Source organism: Bos indicus, chromosome 16 (assembly GCF_029378745.1).
Source record: "Bos indicus isolate NIAB-ARS_2022 breed Sahiwal x Tharparkar chromosome 16, NIAB-ARS_B.indTharparkar_mat_pri_1.0, whole genome shotgun sequence".
In the NCBI taxonomy this organism is placed as follows: domain Eukaryota; kingdom Metazoa; phylum Chordata; class Mammalia; order Artiodactyla; family Bovidae; genus Bos; species Bos indicus.
The window spans coordinates 79,921,888-79,940,512 of NC_091775.1; the positions used below are offsets into that span (position 1 = coordinate 79,921,888).

The following is an 18,625-nucleotide window of genomic DNA, read 5'->3' on the forward strand; positions in this document are numbered from 1 at the left end:
CACCAAAGAATTGGTGCTTTTGAACTGTGGTGTTGGAGAAGACTCTAGAGAGTCCCTTGGACAGCAAGGAGATCAAACCAGTCAATCCTACAGGAAATCAACCCTGAATATTCTTTGGAAGGACTGATGCTGAAGCTGAAGCTCCAATACTTTGGCCACCTGATTCGAAGAACTGACTCCTTAGAAGAAACCCTGATGCTGGGAAAGATTGAAGGCAGGAAGAGAAGGGGACGACAGAGGATGAGATGTTTGGGTGGCATCACTGAATCAATGGACCTGAGTTTGAGTGTACTCAAAGAGATAGTGAAGGATGGGGAAGCCTAGCATGCAGCAATTCAGTTCAGATCATTCGCTCAGTCATGTCTGACTCTTCAATCCCATGGACTGCAGCACGCCAGGCCTAGGGGGTCGCAAAGCATTAGACACATTACTTTGCCAAAAAAGGTCCATCTAGTCAAGGTTATGGTTTTTCCAGTGGTCATGTATGAATGTGAAAGTTGGACTGTGAAGAAAGCTGAGCGCCGAAGAATTGATGCTTTTGAACTGTGGTGTTGGAGAAGACTCTTGAGAGTCCCTTGGACTGCAAGGAGATCCAACTGGTCCATTCTGAAGGAGATCAGCCCTGGGATTTCTTTGGAAGGAATGATGCTAAAGCTGAAACTCCAGTACTTGGGCCACCTCATGTGAAGAGTTGACTCACTGGAAAAGACTCTGATGCTGGGAGGGATTGGGGGCAGGAGGAGAAGGGGATGACAGGATGAGATGGCTGGATGGCATCACCGACTCTTTGGACATGAGTTTGGGTGAACTCTGGGAGTTGGTGATGGACAGGGAGGCCTGGCGTGCTGCAGTTCATAGGGTCGAAAAGAGTCAGACACGACTGATCGACTGAACTGAACTGAGCTGAGCAACTAAACAACAATAAACGGGCCTCTCTGAGCTCAAAAGCTCGTGCTCAATCGCTCAGTCACATCCAACTCTTTACAGTTCTTTGGACTGTAGCCGTCCATGGGATTTCCCAGGAAAGAATACTGGAGTGGGCTGCCATTTCCTCCTCCAGGGGATCTTCCTGACCCAGGAATCAAATTCATGTCTCCTGTGTTTCCTGCCTTGCAGGCAGATTTTTTTACCTGCTGAGCCATCAGGGAAGCTCCTCAAAAACTTAGAGACAGTATTTAATAAGTATTTTGAATAGAGAAATATTAGTATTTTTGTAACCTCGTGCAACTACACTGAAGTATTCTGCCACATAAACTGCAACTTTGATACTGTCAAGTACAGTTAAGTGTTAAAAGAAAGACTGAAGATTCACAAACTTGAGGCAGGAGTATAGTATTAGTCAATGCCTATGAGAAATGAGGCTGTCCCTTTACTCGGGGTGGCAGTGTTTAATGGTAAGCTGGGATGCATATAAGCTAGTCCAAGCATGAAGGGCAGCAGGACACTCATATGAAAAGCCAACTTTGTTCCTCAGTTATCAAGATAAGAAACCTGTCATTTCTCTCCTTCACTCTGTCAGCCTTGAGATACTCCAAGCCGACTTGCCTCTGTGTTGTACACCCCATATATCAGGAAGATGAAGAGACCCTGTAAAATAAAATGGAGGGAAAAAGCTGTTACCGCTAATCATTTCAGCAGTAGAAATACCTGAAATAAACTTTCCTGGGGACAGACAAAAGAAGACACACTTCATCAAGGTCAATTTATTTTTCTATTTTTCAACATTAGAAGCGGTGCCTTGAGCATTTATAAGATAACAGACCAGCACATCACTTAGAGTGCTTGTGCTATTCAGTTTTCCTTAGAAATGAAAAAATAAAAATGCCATCCCAGGTATGTAGAATATGAATTAGAAAAATCAGTATACCAGTCTCTGAAAGATAGCTGGGTAACGGAAAACAAACTCAGGAAATGTCATCAAAGGAATCAGAGAAAGAGCGCTAAGCATCAGTATTTATAACCAGTCTTTTAGACTACAGCAATTAGAATACGTTTGTCACAGTCTTCAGTGGGGTAAAAAATCTTTTTTAATATTAAAGTATAAAACAGCTGAAAGAATAAAGTTAGGGTGGTAAGTGTGAATAGTTTTTAAATATTTAAAATGCCACTTCAAGTTAAAATTTCACATTATCAGCCGTTGTGAAACTGCACATCTTTTTATTGTATCCTATATGTAATAAAACTTCCAAAGATCTGTATTTATTAGTTCTTAGCATTAGAAAATACTTAATTGTAAGATATAAATTAAATCTGTCTCTTAAATCTAAAGTTGCACAAGGAACTATATTCAATATCCCGTGATAAACCACAGTGGGAAAGAATATGAAAAAGAGTGTGTGTGTGTGTGTGTGTGTGTGTGTGTGTGTGCGCGCGCGCACGTGCGCGCACGCAGCTGAATCACTTTACAGTAGAAGTTAACACAACATTGTAAATCAACTATACTTCAGTAAAATAAACATTTTTTTAAATCTAGTATCTTACATTTTAAAAGTAAATAAAACTGATATGGCTTAAACTTAGGAATAATATGGAGCAAGAAATTTCCCATGTGTTTTTGCCTTACAGAGGAAATAAAAATCTGTATTGTATTAGTCTTGTTAGGTACTAATAAATCAAATACTAAATAGGTGTCTGGGGTAAAATCTGGACCTGATTCAAATAAAGTAATATGGCATTTTCAAAAAGAAAATATTACAGGAAAATTTAAACATTTGTTTTACCTCTGAATACTTACATCTTACAGACTATGGGAACCACCCTAGAACAAGGAGACTGAATAAAACAGAAATGAGTTTTGTTCTTTGTTCTGGTTCCTTTTTAGCAGACTTTATTTTTTAAAAGCAATTTTATATTTACAGAAAAATTCAGAAGATAGTACCGAGGGCTTGCTTGTGTCTGCACTCAATTTCCTCTACTGTCAACATTTTACGTTAGTGTGGCACGTTTTTTTACAATCAATCCTGTTGGTTTTCAAGACCACTATGTAATGCCAGAAACTAGAACAATTACAGTACTCGCACCGCATCTTTCAAGTTGCCTTTGTCAAGATACACAGAGTGCCCACAAGATATACAGAGTGCCCACTGGATTTAAGCTGCTTAAGTACCACTCATGTTCTGGGCTATTCGTACGTATTCTGGATCATTCAAGAAGTACTTCTTTCTCCGATTTATGAAAAAGCTGTAAGATAACGGACATCCCTCCTTCCTTTGTGTGTGTGAGTGTGTGTGTTCAGTCATGTCTGACTCTTTGCAACCCTGTGGATGTAGCCAGCCAGGCTCCTCTGTCCATGGAATTTCCCAGGCGAGAATACTGGAGTGGGCTGCCATGCCGTCCTCCAGGGGGTCTTCCTGACCCAGGGGTGGAACCCGCGTCTCCTGCATTGGCAGACGGGTTCTTTACCACTGCGACACCTGGGCAGTCCCCTCCTTCCTTTAGTAACTGCTGCTTTTTATATCGTATTGTGTTCTATAGTTGTAAAGTTAAGAGTAGGTCATTCAGACTTTAATTCTGTTTGTGAGATAGGAGTATTTTGCTTTGTGAAATAGATAAGTTTTTTTTAAGAGTTTGCCATTAACACAGCATTATATATGCTTAATTGCCGATCTGTCAATCTGTCCATCCTCTATCACCCATCAACCTGTCTTACTTTTTGGTACAGAAATCAGTACACTCTCCCTGAAGTCAATATTGCTTACAGTAATAGATGACTTTGGGACTAAATACAATTTCCTGTATATTGAATAATATGCACTATGATATCAATATATTAAGAAATTTAGCTGTTTTCATGAAATCCACTGGATGCTCTGAAAATCATTTCTCTTCTAAAATTTGTATAATTACTCCAATAATTTATTTTGTAAATTCAATTTTTCCAAGAGGGAAAAAAAATAAACAGTCACACTTGCCCTCACATCTTGGTGAAGTGATGAGAATATTTGTATTTATTGCACTTCCATATTTCTTGTTACACATTTTAAAATTTAATACATTTATCCTTAAAGTACTATAAAATGATCAACATCAAAACTCTCCCTGTTGAAAAAAGAAATTAGACTGAAAAGAGATTTTTAAATAAAAGCAGCTTCAGTCTCAAACATTTTTTTTCTCTTTTTCCTGTTTCTTCAACAGACACACTTAAGAGCATGATGAGCAAAGCCCCTAAATGATGATTTCCCAAGACCCCAAGAAGTCTGCGCCTCGAAGTCACTCCAAAGAATGCCTGTCTTTCTTCCTCTTGGGTTGTGCCCCTGATACCACCACAACCAGTTGAAAGGTAAAGTGTTAGTGATAATTAATTTTTAATTGACCTGTATGCCTCACCCACGATGCCTTTTTTCCCCCTGATTTTACCAGCTATTGAACAGTTGTGATGGTTTGCACCTAACTCTGAAGAATTTCATAAACCCTTCACTGCTGGATAAACATCCCATTTCCTCTATTTTCCAATGAGAAAAATCAAAAGAGAAACAGCGAAACAGAGCGGTCCTGAGCCATAACTATGACCCACTCTCCAGCCCCCGCAGAGAATGCCTTTAAGGACAGCTGGAAGGAAGCAACTGCCAAACTTCAACTGGCACTAGGTTCCTGGGGCTCCTTACGCCCACATTCTGTGCTGCCAGGGTGAATACTGGAGTGTGCCACATCTCCGGATGAATGACCCCGCACGTCTGTTAGGAAGTTTCTGCAGTTCCATCCAGACACACCCAGCCATCGTGTGTTTGGAGTCCTTACCTATAGAGGGACCGCTTTCTCAATATTTTAGTCCCAGTAATGTGAAAAGTGTTAGTTGTTCAGTCGTGTCCAACTCTGACTCTTTGCCATCCTATGAACCATGTAGCCCACCAGCTTCCTCTGTCCATGGGATTCTCCAGGCAAGAATACTGGAGTGAGTAGCCGTTCCCTTCTCCAGGGGCTCTTCCCAACCCAGGGATCGAACTTGGTTCTCCCGTATTGCAGCGGACACTCTTTACCTTCTGAGGCAGCAGGGAAACCCCTAGTCCCGGTAAAAATAACACTGATTGGGAGGGAGCACCCCAGGTGTGGCTGGATTCCTGTAGCGTGTGCGTGCTTACAGGCAAGAGCCATAAAGGGGAAGAACACCAGGATGTCACATTTAATACTGTACAGAAGTTAAAAATAGAACTTAAGGGGAGGAGGTGGGACTCATCCTGTTTCTTTATTCTCATTTATCTATAAAACTTTCAAAACTGAGGCAGCTTTGTAAATACTGTTACAGAAGTCCGTGGAAGAGTGTCTGGTGATGGATTCAAGGGCTGATACCTAGTCTGTTATTTCTATATTATTGTCCTGAACCTTCATAGGGCACTTCGTGACTGCTACAAAATAATCTTCTTTGAAGTGCTAATATGTTCTTTCCTGGCAATACAAAGAACAGGAAAGGTGCCACAGACACAGTATACCGCCTACTCAGGAATCTGAATCAGATTAACAATGCTAATATATGTAGAGCCCTCTCAAAGCACTTTCATTTACATAATTCCGTTTGCTCCTCACCACAATGCTGCCAAGTGGGCGGCGTGCGTATTATTGGCTTTATCTTATTTGTGGGGATCTGGAGGCTCGCTTGGAGGGCCAGCACGCGGACAAGCTGGCGGAGCCAAGGACTCGTGAGTTCTCACTCCTCACACGATGCTCTTCCACACCCCCTGCCTTCAGTAGACACTTTCATGACTTAAGTCACCAGCTTGAAGATAATGCATTTGGAAAGATCTTTCAGAGCTGGAGTTTGCTGGAAGCATCTTGCAGTTTGATTAGCTCAAGATCAGGGACTCAGTCTCCAGTAATAACCCTGCTCCTCTGCCAGCCTAAGAGGGCCTGGCAAGTGCAGCAGGAAATGGGCTTCGCAAGGGTGATCCTTAGCTGCTCTGTGCCAGGCCCCATCTTTTGTCCTTTCCTACCAAATTCTCCTTCAATGATACCTGTTGCTAGTTGCTGGGAAATGTATCTTTTCACATCCAAAGCCTGCTAAGTAACCGTATAGTCACATATCCTTATCAGCATCTCCCGAACTTCTTTGCATGGATGGCCCTCTCCGTGTGTTTATTTCTTTATAAATCACGCTCCAAAGTAGCTGCTGTTAACAATTCCCATTTGGGGGACAAAATCCCGTAGAAACAAAGCATCAGGGGACAATGGCACATATGCTCCAGGTTGCTCACGGCAGCACGCGGTGAGGTGGCAGAGACCTGGAAACAACCGCAGGCCCTCCGACCCGAATACACCGAAACACAGCGAAAGACGGTGGCACCTCCAGCCCCTGGACTATCAGGCAGCTGCAAGCGTGAGTGAGAGCCTGTGTACCAGCCTGGAGAGATCCCCGTGTGGTGTTAAATAAGAAAAGGGGAGAAGACAGACACGTGCGTTATATCGTCTCATTTTCGCAAAACGAGTGACAAGCCTTCCCTTCCTCTTGCCCAAATAGAACTGATTAAACTAGAGAAAACAGTAGAAAGCTTCACACCAAACCATTTATTGTTTTTCATATGCTGGATGTGAGTGTGGTCTGGTGAGCAAGTGGACACAGAAGTTCGAGCCTTAGGAAGGATGTCTGGGATGGAAATCTGTATGGATTGGGAGTCACAGAGTTCGTGGGAGAAGGACACCAACACCCAGGTCAGCACGTTAGGGTGAGAGTAGAGACAGGGGCCGTGGACAAGACTCTGGGGGGCGTGATTTCTGCGGCAGAGATGACAGAAAGAAAAGAACCAGTGATGATCAACAAGGTCCTCCTGTACAGCACAGGGAACTATATTCTATATCCTGTGATAAACCACAAAGGCAAAGAACATGAAAAAGAGTATATAGTGTAACAGCGAGTTTGCTGTACAGCAGAAATTAAACACAACATTGTAAATCAGCCATACTTCAGTACATTTTCTTTAAAAGGAAAGAAAGGAGCCAGTGAAGGAGGAATCAGGTTAAAAGAGGGTGTTTTCAGGGAAGACATGGGAAGAGCGTTTCAAGGAGGAAGAAATAATTAGTGGCAAACGCAGGTTAAAGGGATCTAGTTCTGGCGCTTGCCAGCTCTGTGAGGTTGGGCAAAGTACTCGACATCTCTGTCGCTCACTTTCATCTTGCATAAAAGGCGCACACGCATTGTAACTGTCTCACAGGATTGTTACAGGAATTAAATGGTGTAAAGTGTCTATAAAGTGCTTAGAACAGACCGTGGCACGAGTAATTGCCACTGAATGATGACTTCACAGTAAGGTCAAAATGATGACTTCACAGTAAGGTCAAAATGATGACTTCACAGTAAGGTCAAAATGATGACTTCACAGTAAGGTCACATAAAGGCCCTGAAGCCCTAGTGGACTTGGGAGGGGTTTATTCATCCCTTTTAGGTCTGTGTCCCTACTGTGTTTTAGGCATGTTAGATAGTTACTCTTCAGTCAGTAAGTCGTGTTTGACTCTGCGACCCCATAAGCTGCAGCACGCCAGGCTTCCCTGTCCTTCACTATCTCCCAGAGTTTGCTCACACTGATGCCCATCGAGTCGGTGATGCCAGCCAACCATCCCATCCTCTGTTGCCCCCTTCTCCTCCTGCCTTCAGTCTTTCCCCGCATCAGGGTCTTTTCCAGTGAGTCAGCTTCTCACATCAGGTGGCCAAAGTATTGGAGCTTCAGCTTTAGCATCAGCCCTTCCAGTAAATACTCAGGGTTGATTTCCTTTAGGATTAACTGCTTTGAACTCCTTGCAGTCCAAGGAGCTCTCGAGTCTTCTCCAGCACCACAGTTCAAAAGCATCAATTCTTCGGCGCTGAGCTTTCTTTATGGTCCAGCTGTCACATTTGTACATGACTACTAGAAAAACTACAGCTCTGACTATACAGACCTTTGTCAGCAAAGTGATGTCTCTGCTTTTTAATACACTGTCTAGGATTCCCTGGTGTCTCACCTGGTAAAGAATCCACCTGCAGTACAGCAGACTCTGATTCCGTTCCTGGGTCAGGAAGATCCCCTGGAGAAGGGAATGGCCGCCCACTCCAGTATTCTGGCCTGGAGAGTTCCATGGACTGTGTAGTGCATGCAGTCGCAAAGAGTCAGACACGACTGAGCGACTTTCACTTTCACAGCTTTGTCACAGATTTTCTTCCAGGGAACAAGCGTCTTTTAGTTTCGTGGCTGCAGTTCACTCTAGATAGATTCATGAACAAAACAATGAACCTGCTCTTCATGGAACTCAGACTCTGGTGAAGGAGGATTATTGGATGTGGATCGTGTGTGGTGTTCTCCTCACCTGATGGGCTGACCCCGCTCATTCTGCACAGCTACCCTCTGATGCGGGTACCATAATTATCCCATTTTACAGATAAGAACACTGAGTGGCACAGGGGGATTTGGAAAGCCCCTGGGGGCCAGGAAGAGGCAGAGCAGTCTTTGAACCGAGCTGGACTGGCTCTGGAAAACACCTCCTCGGGTTCCACATTTGTGGTCTCCAGGTGGCTGCTGCTGACCTCACACACAGCCGCTGCACAAGCACGGGGTTGGGGGGAGTACCCAGACTGCAGTTAAGACAGCATTGAATGGCAGCTTGTTTATCAAGAGAGAGATTGAAAGCATTTCCACAGAGAAGCAAACTAACAAAGTCCAAGCCCGTGGGTTTATTTTGTTTGCATGATAGAGTAAGGAAATGGCTGAAAGCTGGAATGGTAAGCCTGTTCTTTGGTTAAGTCTGTCTCAAATATCTGTTTCCACTATTTTTTTTTGCAGTGAGCTAGGGGGACAGTCAAGACTAAGATCTCTCGTGAACACTTGAGAGTGTATATTTGGCACTATTTATTAAAGCAAAGTCATTGTAATTGAAGTATCAGATCCACATGTGGCAGAATCTCATTCTATTACAAAAATCAAAGACAACGAAATGTATTCTTGACCAGATTTGAGACGGCTAAAGCTTGCAGAGGAGAGATCAGGGTTTTGGGTCAATGTGAAAAAATGGGAAGAGTAGTCTTACCTTTCCTTGGTATGGTTCTGACTAAGTAGGTCTCAGGAATCTGCATTGTTCATGCACACCCCATTGGTTCCGACGCGTAATAAATTGTCAAATTCATTCCACTAGCTCTGTGACCTAGGGCAAATTACTCCATCTCTCTGTGCTTCAATTACCTCATTATGAATGGCAATAATAATAGTATCTACCTCAGAGATTCATTGGGATAATCGAATGAGTTAAATTTTAGCACATGCCTGGCTCAATATAAGCACTGTACACATATCTGTCATGTACAATAAACAACTCATTTTTTAAAGTATAGTTGATTCACAGTATTATATTACTTTTAGGTATACAACATAGTGATTCAACATTTTTATAGATATACTCCATTTAGACTTATTGTAAAATACTCTCATATTCCCTGTTCTGTACAACACATCCTTGTACCTTATCTATTTTATGCATGGTACTTTGTGTTTTAAGGAATAATCAGCAAATATAAGTCTGTTTCACTTTAGAGAGGTTGGAGTTTCCCTTATCTGAAGACCAAATAAATTCTATCTCGTGACAATTTTTAGGTGTTGTAACCACAGGGTGTGGGGAGTAAAGACAAAAATAGGAAGAATTCCAGGACAGAATGTAAAGAATTTTAGCAACAAAAATGTTCTTCTAAAGCTTTTTTGAAGTTAAGATAATTGGCCTGATATTCTCTAAGGCTTGCATTATATGTGTGTTAGCATTTTACAGCTCTCTGCTACAAGGACTCCAGAATACAGTTTACATTTTCTATGTCAGGACCCTCTCGGTTGCAAACGACAGAAACTCCACTGAAACTAGATGAAACACATAAAATGGGAGATTTATTGAAAGGATACTGGGGTAGCTATCAGAATTGAATAGCTAGTTGAATAATTAAATGTCAGAATGTCGAGAAGAGGCATGTGAAGAGGCCTGCTTCTCCACATCCTCCCAGACCATTCTCGCGGGTGGGAGATGTCATGCCCAACAAGGTCCAGACTCCTGGTTCTTACACCTCTACACACAACAGGGGAAAAGCAGCTTTTCTCTCCAAAGTCATAAGACAGGACTCTGGCCTCATGTGGGTCACATGTCCCTTGGTGGGCCAATCACGGGTGGTCTGAGGAGTGGACTGTTGTGACTGGCTCACACTGGTTTACAGTCTTACCCCTTAACCAATCGTGTGACTGGGAAAAGCAAGATCCTAAGAAAAGACGGTCTCTTCCCTTCAGACCACAGGGCTGAAGCCATGGAGAGGGATAGACAGAAATGTCTGACGCCCCAGGAAGACTTTCCAGCAGACAAGCTCACTGTCCCCAGGACTCACAACTTAGTGAGAGAGCAAAACAAACAAGGCTGTATGTAAGAAATACAAGCAACTCCTGCAGCTCAACTCCAGAAAAATAAACGACCCAATCAAAAAACGGGCCAAAGAACTAAACAGACATTTCTCCAAAGAAGACATACAGGTGGCTAACAAACACATGAAAAGATGCTCAACATCACTCATTATCAGAGAAATGCAAATCAAAACCACCATGAGGTACCATTTCACACCAGTCAGAATGGCTGCGATCCAAAAGTCTACAAATAATAAATGCTGGAGAGGGTGTGGAGAAAAGGGAACCCTCTTACACTGTTGGTGGGAATGCAAACTAGTACAGCCACTATGGAGAACAGTGTGGAGATTCCTTAAAAAACTGGAAATAGAACTGCCTTATGATCCAGCAATCCCACTGCTGGGCATACACACTGAGGAAACCAGAAGGGAAAGAGACACGTGTACCCCAATGTTCATCGCAGCACTGTTTATAATAGCCAGGACATGGAAGCAACCTAGATGTCCATCAGCAGATGAATGGATAAGAAAGCAGTGGTACATATACACAATGGAGTATTACTCAGCCATTAAAAAGAAGACATTTGAATCAGTTCTAATGAGGTGGATGAAACTGGAGCCTATTATACAGAGTGAAGTAAGCCAGAAGGAAAAACATAAATACAGTATACTAACGCATATATATGGAATTTAGAAAGATGGTAACAATAACCCGGTGTACGAGACAGCAAAGGAGACACTGACGTATAGAACAGTCTTATGGACTCTGTGGGAGAGGGAGAGGGTGGGAAGATTTGGGAGAATGGCATTGAAACATGTAAAATGTCATGTAAGAGATGAGTTGCCAGTCCAGGCTCAATGCACGATGCTGGATGCTTGGGGCTAGTGCACTGGGACGACCCAGAGGGATGGTATGGGGAGGGAGGAGGGAGGAGGGTTCAGGATGGGGAACACATGTATACCTGTGGCGGATTCATTTTGATGTTTGGCAAAACTAATACAATTATGTAAAGTTTAAAAATAAAATAAAATTAGAGAAAAAAAAGAAATACAGATACGCATAGACTAAAAAAATTAATGAATGCAAAACGAATAATAAACTCCATCAGTGAACGGAAGAAATAATAGCGCTTTGAATTTGACTCATTTGGCGTTCTGCCTTAATAGTGTTTCCAATGAGTTAAGTCTGCTTCGAAATGTTGATTTGAATCTTAAATAATTATATCAAACATTTAAAAAAAAGTGCAGAAAGGCTGTTAAGTCACTTCAGTCATGTCCAACTCTGTGCGACCCCAGAGACGGCAGCCCACCAGGCTCCCCTGCCCCTGGGATTCTCCAGGCAAGGATACTGGAGTGGGTTGCCGTTTCCTTCTCCAAGGCTAATATACGTAAATTATGGAATTAGAAAATGCAAAGTTAAATATGAAAGGATCACAACTCCCCTGGTGGTCCGGTGGGTAACACTCCCAATGCAAGGGGCATGGGTTCAATCCCTGGTCAGGGAAATAGATCCCAGATGCCAGAACTAAGACCTGGCACAGCCTAAACAAATAATAATAATAAAAATATGAAAGAATCTCTTGTGAATTGGGATTCTGAGTCTTAAAAGAGGAGGGAGTATCATAGTGACCAATGAGAGGTCTCATGCCTGAGAGACAGATTATGTGAAAAAAAACTTGCTTGGATGGAAAATCCTGATTAGAGTCTTTATAGTTTTCCGCTGAGTCCAAAGTAGTTATTTACTCTGGAAAACAGCAGAGTTATTAAAGGAATTCTAAAAAGTAAGTCACCATGCTGCTGCTGCTGCTAAGTCGCTTCAGTTGTGTCCGACTCTGTGCAACCCCAGAGACGGCAGCCCACCAGGCTCCCCCGTCCCTGGGATTCTCCAGGCAAGAACACTGGAGTGGGTTGCCATTGCCTTCTCCAATGCATGAAAGTGAAAAGTGAAAGGGAAGTCGCTCAGTCGTGTCCGACTCTAGCAACCCCATGGACTGCAGCCTACCAGGCTCCTCCATCCATGGGATTTTCCAAAAGTACTGGAGTGGGGTGCCATTGCCTTCTCCAAGTCACTGTAGAAGCTAATAATGTAAAGATCTATAGGAATAATTAGAAGGGGGCTTGGGGGGAAAATGCAGAAAGCCACAAGGGGAAGCTATTGGGAAACCCCAGAATAGAGGCCAGGATGCCTCTGTGAGAACAGAGGTGAGTGGAAAACCTGAATGTGTGCTATAGGAAAAAAAGTTGTCAAGTTTGATGAACTGGATACAAGAAACCAAAGAAAACTCAGTGCCAAAGAAATGTGAATATTTTCAACTTGAAGGTGGAACAGTAGAGGGGAACTTGCGATGACTGCGTGGACAGGTGGATGGGAGGGCATCACGTAGAGACTGGAAAGGGCTTGGCCAGACCGTCGTGCCGGAGAAGTGGATGTAGGGACAGAAAGACAGGGCTGGCTTTCCGATAGGGCATGCAATTCAAAAAGACTGCGCTCTGCTGGAACAGATTTTGCAAAACAACCCGCGTTATAATTACAAAGGAGTGAGAATACCACCGCCACTTACTTCTGCGCGCACTCAGTTTTCCAAGTCATACCGGCCCTGGTTGCTTCACCGATGCTTGAGAAGGTTCAATCCTATTAAGCTTTCAGTGTTCCCTAATTCAGGGCATGGATTTTGACCAGCATAATGGAAGTTTGCAGAAGGTGCTATTTGGTGTCTGGATTAACCTGAAAGTCACAGGTGTCAGATAGGACATTCGCAGACCTATTTATACTTTTTTAAAAATAATGTTTTTCATATATATATGGTTTTGTTTATTTGTTTATTTTGGGCTGCACTGGGTCTTCGTTACTGCGTGGGCTTTTCTCTAGCTGCTGCGAGCGGGGCTCCTCTTCCTTGTGGTACGTGGGCTTCTCATCGCGGTGACTTCTCTTGCTGTGAAGCACAGGCTTTAGGCTCATGGGCTTCAGTAGTCACAGCCCCCGGTCTCCAGAGCACAGGTTCAGTAGTTGTGGTTCATGGGCTCAGTTGCTCTGCGGCTTCCAGAGTCCCCTGGACCAGAGATCAAACCCGTGTCCCTTGCACGGGCAGGCAGATTCTTTACCACTCAGCCACCAGGGGAGCCCTGGTTTACACCTTTATGATAAGCTTTGGGCCGAGTTTTCAAACAAGCAACGCACACATTGGTCTTCCCCACCAGGATCTGTGCTCCTTCAGGACACAAGCTTCTTATTTGCTTTTCCAATCTTAGTGACACATGGTGGGGTACTTAAAAAATGACCCCTAAGTGACAGAAGTAAAGGCTGTAAGAGCAAACAAGTGATTACCCAGTTTGCTCTGCTAGTGAGTGGCCAGGCCAGAGCTGGAATTCAGACCCTCTGCTCCTAGGCTCAGGCACAGCCTCCAACGCCAAGCCCAAAGCTTTCACTCTCTTTTAAAGAAGTCTCTTGGGTCTCCATACCAGGCAAAGTGGCCCTTCTGAGCTGAGCGTAGTTTCCATTGTAAGGAAACTGTGACTCTTAAGAGTAATTTGCTTTGGCAGCTGGATGCTCAGAATCAAAAGTGTGGCCTGCCATTAGCACCTCTGTGCTTTGTCCTAATTTCTGAGGATCTCTATAAACCTTCTCAAGCTCTTTTTGGAAAAGGCGAGAAGCAAATGTACATGCAGCAAATATTTAAGGCCCAGCTCAGTACCTGAGGTTAAGAACGATGACGTCTTGACTTCGTATTTATAGTGACCCATTTTCTCCTCCTTAGCTTTGGTAGAATTTCTCAAGCTATTGGAGTTTTTATTGAAAATTAATACAAAACTCAAGACTCCTGGATTACTTAAAGAAAGATTTAACCTGTTAGAAAAAAACCTTGACTGAGAAGAGGAGTGTTTAAGGAAGTACATTGATTGGGATGATCCCCTGGAGGAGGAAATGGCAACCCACTCCAGTATTCTTGCCTGGGAAATCCCATGGACAGAGGAGCCTGGTGGGCTACAGTCCATGAGATCACAAAGAGTCAGACATGACTGAACGACTAACCATGCACATACGTGCATATGATACATTGGTATGACCAGCATGTATATTGACATGCTAGAACACTTGCTGACATTAAAAATAATTTTTATCAAATGTTTTTAATTTTGTGGGGAACTGCTTAAGATATGTGAGTGAAGGAAAACAGAATAAAGAAGTATTATCTTGGCTATGTAAAAGAAAATGCATTTAAAGAGAAGAGCGGAAATATGGCAAAGTATCAATGATGATTACTTTGAGTTGTAGGATTATGGATTATTTTATTTTCCACATCTACTATATATTTTTTGAATTTTCTATGTTTCTTATTATGAGAAATATGCTTTGTAAAAATAGATTTTAAAAGATTTTTTCAATAGCATGAGGCAAAAATATTCTAGGCTGTTAAATGACAAAAATCTTCATACATATTTGTGTCACAATACAATCACAAAGATACAATGGTACACGTAGAAAAAAATGGAAAAAATACACCTAAATGTCGCTACTATGTGGTAAAATTTAAGAAAATGTCCTTTTTCCTGTTTTTCTTTTTTTTTTTCTGTTTCTCCAGTGGATGGGTGTGTCTTTTACAATCAGAACTGCTCCTCCAAAGTAATATAAAAAACTCTGTGGGCCTAAAAGCCTAATAACTCTAAACTATCCAGAGTAGCTACTCTGCTAATTATTTGTGAACTATGTCTGTCGTAAATCTAGACTTCCACTTGCATTTTTTAAAAAAGATGTCACAACATATTTCTGGGAGAGTTTTGCAAAACTAGCTCAACATTTTAGCAGGATCGGACAACCTGTGGTTTCCTAGAACATCCCAGAAAAATCAGAGCTGAGGACGACTTCCACACTTCCTGTTGTGTCTGGAAGATAATGACACGGCGTGGACAGTTTAAGGAAGACAGGGGCATCTCGCTGCTTTGGTGTCTGGAAACAGAGCGTGGAGGAGAGCTGCTGATGCCCGTGGTGCCCTCTTCTATGCAATTCGGGCAAATGGCTCCAGGCAAACAGACCCACTGAGTGGCTGCCATGGTCTGCTGAGAAATTCGAAAAACAAAGAAAGCCTAAAAATGTTGGCATGTTGAAACAACTTGTATCTTCTGCCAAAGTCAGCTTCAGCCCTCGGAACTCACACCGTTCGCACGTGGAGTCGGTAGTCCAGCAGCTTCTCAGATCAAGGTGCTACGCTGGCAGAGGCACCCTGCAGGTAGGCCCCCATCACCCACATCACTGGACGAATACTGCTGAGCGTGCACTGTGAGCGTGTGTTGTTGAGTGCTTTAATTGGCCAGATAGTCAACTTTCAGATTTCGGGTCTCCAGACCATCTCATCACGTTCACGGGCTCCTCTATCACACATACATATACCAATCAGTGTAAAATTCAGTGGTGTTATTACATGTATACCCCTCCCCCCAAAAAAACAGCTTTTTGAAAGAAGGAATAAGTATGAAACTTTAAAAATCAACAGTAAGATGGCACAAGTCCAAACTGCTTGGAAATCCCCCCTCAAATCTAACCCCCGGCATAGTATTTATTTGTAAGCGCCAGAACTCCTGAGGCTGGCCCATGCAAGTTCCCGTTTCCAGTTCCTGGTATTTCATTTATTCCTTATAAACATTTGCATAGTACTTTATAGTTTGTGAGTTACTTTTACAGAGCGTGATCTCATCTTGACCTACAACATCCCATTCTAAAGATTAGGAAAAGAAGTCATTTGCCCAACGTTGCAGAGCAGCAGAGTGGAGACAGAACCTACACGCTGTGGCTCCTGGCTGGCGTTTTTCTGGTGTCACACTCTCCTCCTTAACAAATGACATGGCCTGTCCCCGCCGGCTGCTTTTTCTTTTACTCCTGTAGTTGTCATCTTCACCTACTTCGTGTGGTAGGCCAAAAATTAAGGGGTGAATTTCCTACAGAAGATACTGCGTAATCACCATTTCTTAAGATGGATTTAAAAGCTCATTTAACCCATCTTTGAAAGGCAAAACTGACTAAATCTACTATTTCTGCCACATATCTTGAGTTTTTTAGGCAATGAGTTTTTGGACCTAACCTACAATCTGGTGAGATCAAGCAGCTCTCAGGAGCAGTGGGCCCACGAGAGCTGAAAGTAACGTGTACCTCTGTGGCACACCCACAGCCCGAGTTCTGGGCTCTAGAATTAAATTGTCCCCACATCCTGAGTGATTAGTCGTTCTTTTTTCAAAATTTATTAGCATGATATTACTGCTCTGCATGCTAACTCACTTCAGTCGTGTTTGACTCTTTGCGACCCTATGGACCATAGCCTACCAGGGTCCTCTGTCCATGGGATTCTCCAGGCAAGAATACTGGAGTGGGCTGCCACTTCTCCAGGGGGTCTTCCCAACCCAGGGATTGAGCCAGGTCACTTATGTCAATCTGCTTTGGCAGGCGGGTTCTTTACCCGTAGCGCCACGTGGGAAGCCCGTTACTGCTGAGATCAGGTCAAAGAACCTTCACTCCTAAGCAGTATAAAATACGGATTGGAGGTAGGCTCCCCATTCTCTCACTTTTTTGTTAAATTAAATAATAGTTATCCTGTTCTAAGCAGGCTCTGACCCCTGAGTGGATGGCCTGGAGAGCTGTGCCTCCCCTGGGTGCTGACCTCAGAAGCAGCTGATCCTATGGACACAGGAGAGTCGGCAGCGGCAGCTCAGCATCAAGTCCACTGACAGCGAGGGCACCGTCTCCGGTCGGACGACTTTAATACGAAAGTAGCTGTGAGAGGCCCCGGCGGGGCAGGGGCACCCAGATCCTCAGGGCGCTGTCGCGTGGCATCTTGAGAGCTCCGTTAGGCTGCCTTCTTCAGGTCAGAGTTCTACGGGCTGAAATAAGCACTTCCGTGTTACTGCAGCAAGACTGTGGGCTTCCAGTGAGCTTGGAAACACTCAGGAGCAAGCCACACATGTACCCCACCTGCCCCAGCCGTGTGCAAGCGTGCACACCCAGCTGCGAGAGGACGCAGAGCTGCTCGGTGTGGTGGGAGGAAGACCCGCCTGGGCTGTCAGGCTTCCGAGCCTCTTGGCGGCCCTTCCACCACCACCACCGAGGGCCGGCCCTTCAGGCACTTGACAGGGTTTCAAGGATCCACTGACCACCGCCCAGCACTTGTCAGAGGCGTCCGGGACACCTGACAGCTACGGGATGGGGTCTGTCGACTCTTCCTAGAGTCTCAGAGTGCTGGTTCTGCACGAAGTGACACCGTGAGAAAGCAATATATTCAAATCATGTTTGCACAGTTTCCTTCAGCCAGTAGTATTATCTATGTGAATTTTTAAGCTGAATTTTTATTCTTTTAGAAGTTATACAGAGGTTACAGAATCAAACGGTTGCCCGAGACCTGTGATAAAAAGCATGGACCTCCACCTCCAGTTTCCCATTCCCCAGAGGCGACTAACTTTTACTCTTTGAGCTGATTGTTTTCGTGCTTACCATGTCTAAATGATACGCTTTTCTGACTAGTTCCTAGTTCTCGGTTTTCATTCCATCTATGGACATTCCACAGTGGAAAATGTGGACTTGGCTCCCCATAGCCCCGCTCTACTCAATGACCCTGACTGTCCTTTCTGTGCATTTACCCCTTCTTTTTGGTGGAGTGTGTCCTTCAGTAGCTTTCTGAGAAAGGGTGAACCGGAGACGAAGCTGTGGCCACACACATCTGAAAATGCCTTTTGTCTTTCCCTCATGCTTGGTGGACGGTACTGAATTCTAGCCTGGAAATGATTTTCCCTCAGACGTCGGAAGGCCTCTAGCAGTTATCCTCCAGCTTCTAGGGCTGCTTTTCAGAGCTGGATGTCACTGTTACTCTTGATCCTTTCTGTGAAGACTGCATTGTTCTGTCTGAAAGCTTGTTCTTCATTAGTCCCAGCATCTGCACAGGTTCGTTCTATTTATTTATTATTCTAAACTTTATTTTATTCATTTAGTTTTATTGAAGTATAGTTGACTATGCCTGGGTCCGAGGCTCCTGCCGAGCGGGTGTCGAGCACCCAGGAAGCAGGCACTCCGCACTCCCCCCACCCCCCGCAGGTGCCTGAGATCATCAAGCACGTTTACCACCACATGCCCAGTGCCACGGACGCCACGGCCCAGGAGACCATCTGGAAGGTGCTCCACGTGCTGGCCCAGGCCTACACGGATGAGGTGGTCCTGACACTCTTCGAGATGGACGAGCAGTCCCAGAGGTGGGTGGGGTCCCCGGGGCGGCAGACAAGTCCCAGACTCTGCTGATCTGCTTATTCTTAAAATATGCGCTTCCTGGG

At 44.0% G+C, this 18,625-nt stretch overlaps 1 protein-coding gene across 1 annotated transcript in view; it reads left to right on the top strand.

The window, feature by feature from the left end:
• LOC139176464 (uncharacterized) overlaps positions 1–18,625 on the top strand; it is a 38,802-nt gene that overhangs the window by 1,830 nt on the left and 18,347 nt on the right. The window contains exons 2-5 of the mRNA XM_070768741.1: positions 4,135–4,279; positions 14,902–15,546; positions 16,915–18,242; positions 18,393–18,547. Of these exons, the coding sequence (XP_070624842.1) occupies positions 4,135–4,152 (18 nt within the window). The 3' untranslated portion in view covers positions 4,153–4,279; positions 14,902–15,546; positions 16,915–18,242; positions 18,393–18,547. The remainder of the gene's footprint in view (positions 1–4,134; positions 4,280–14,901; positions 15,547–16,914; positions 18,243–18,392; positions 18,548–18,625) is intronic.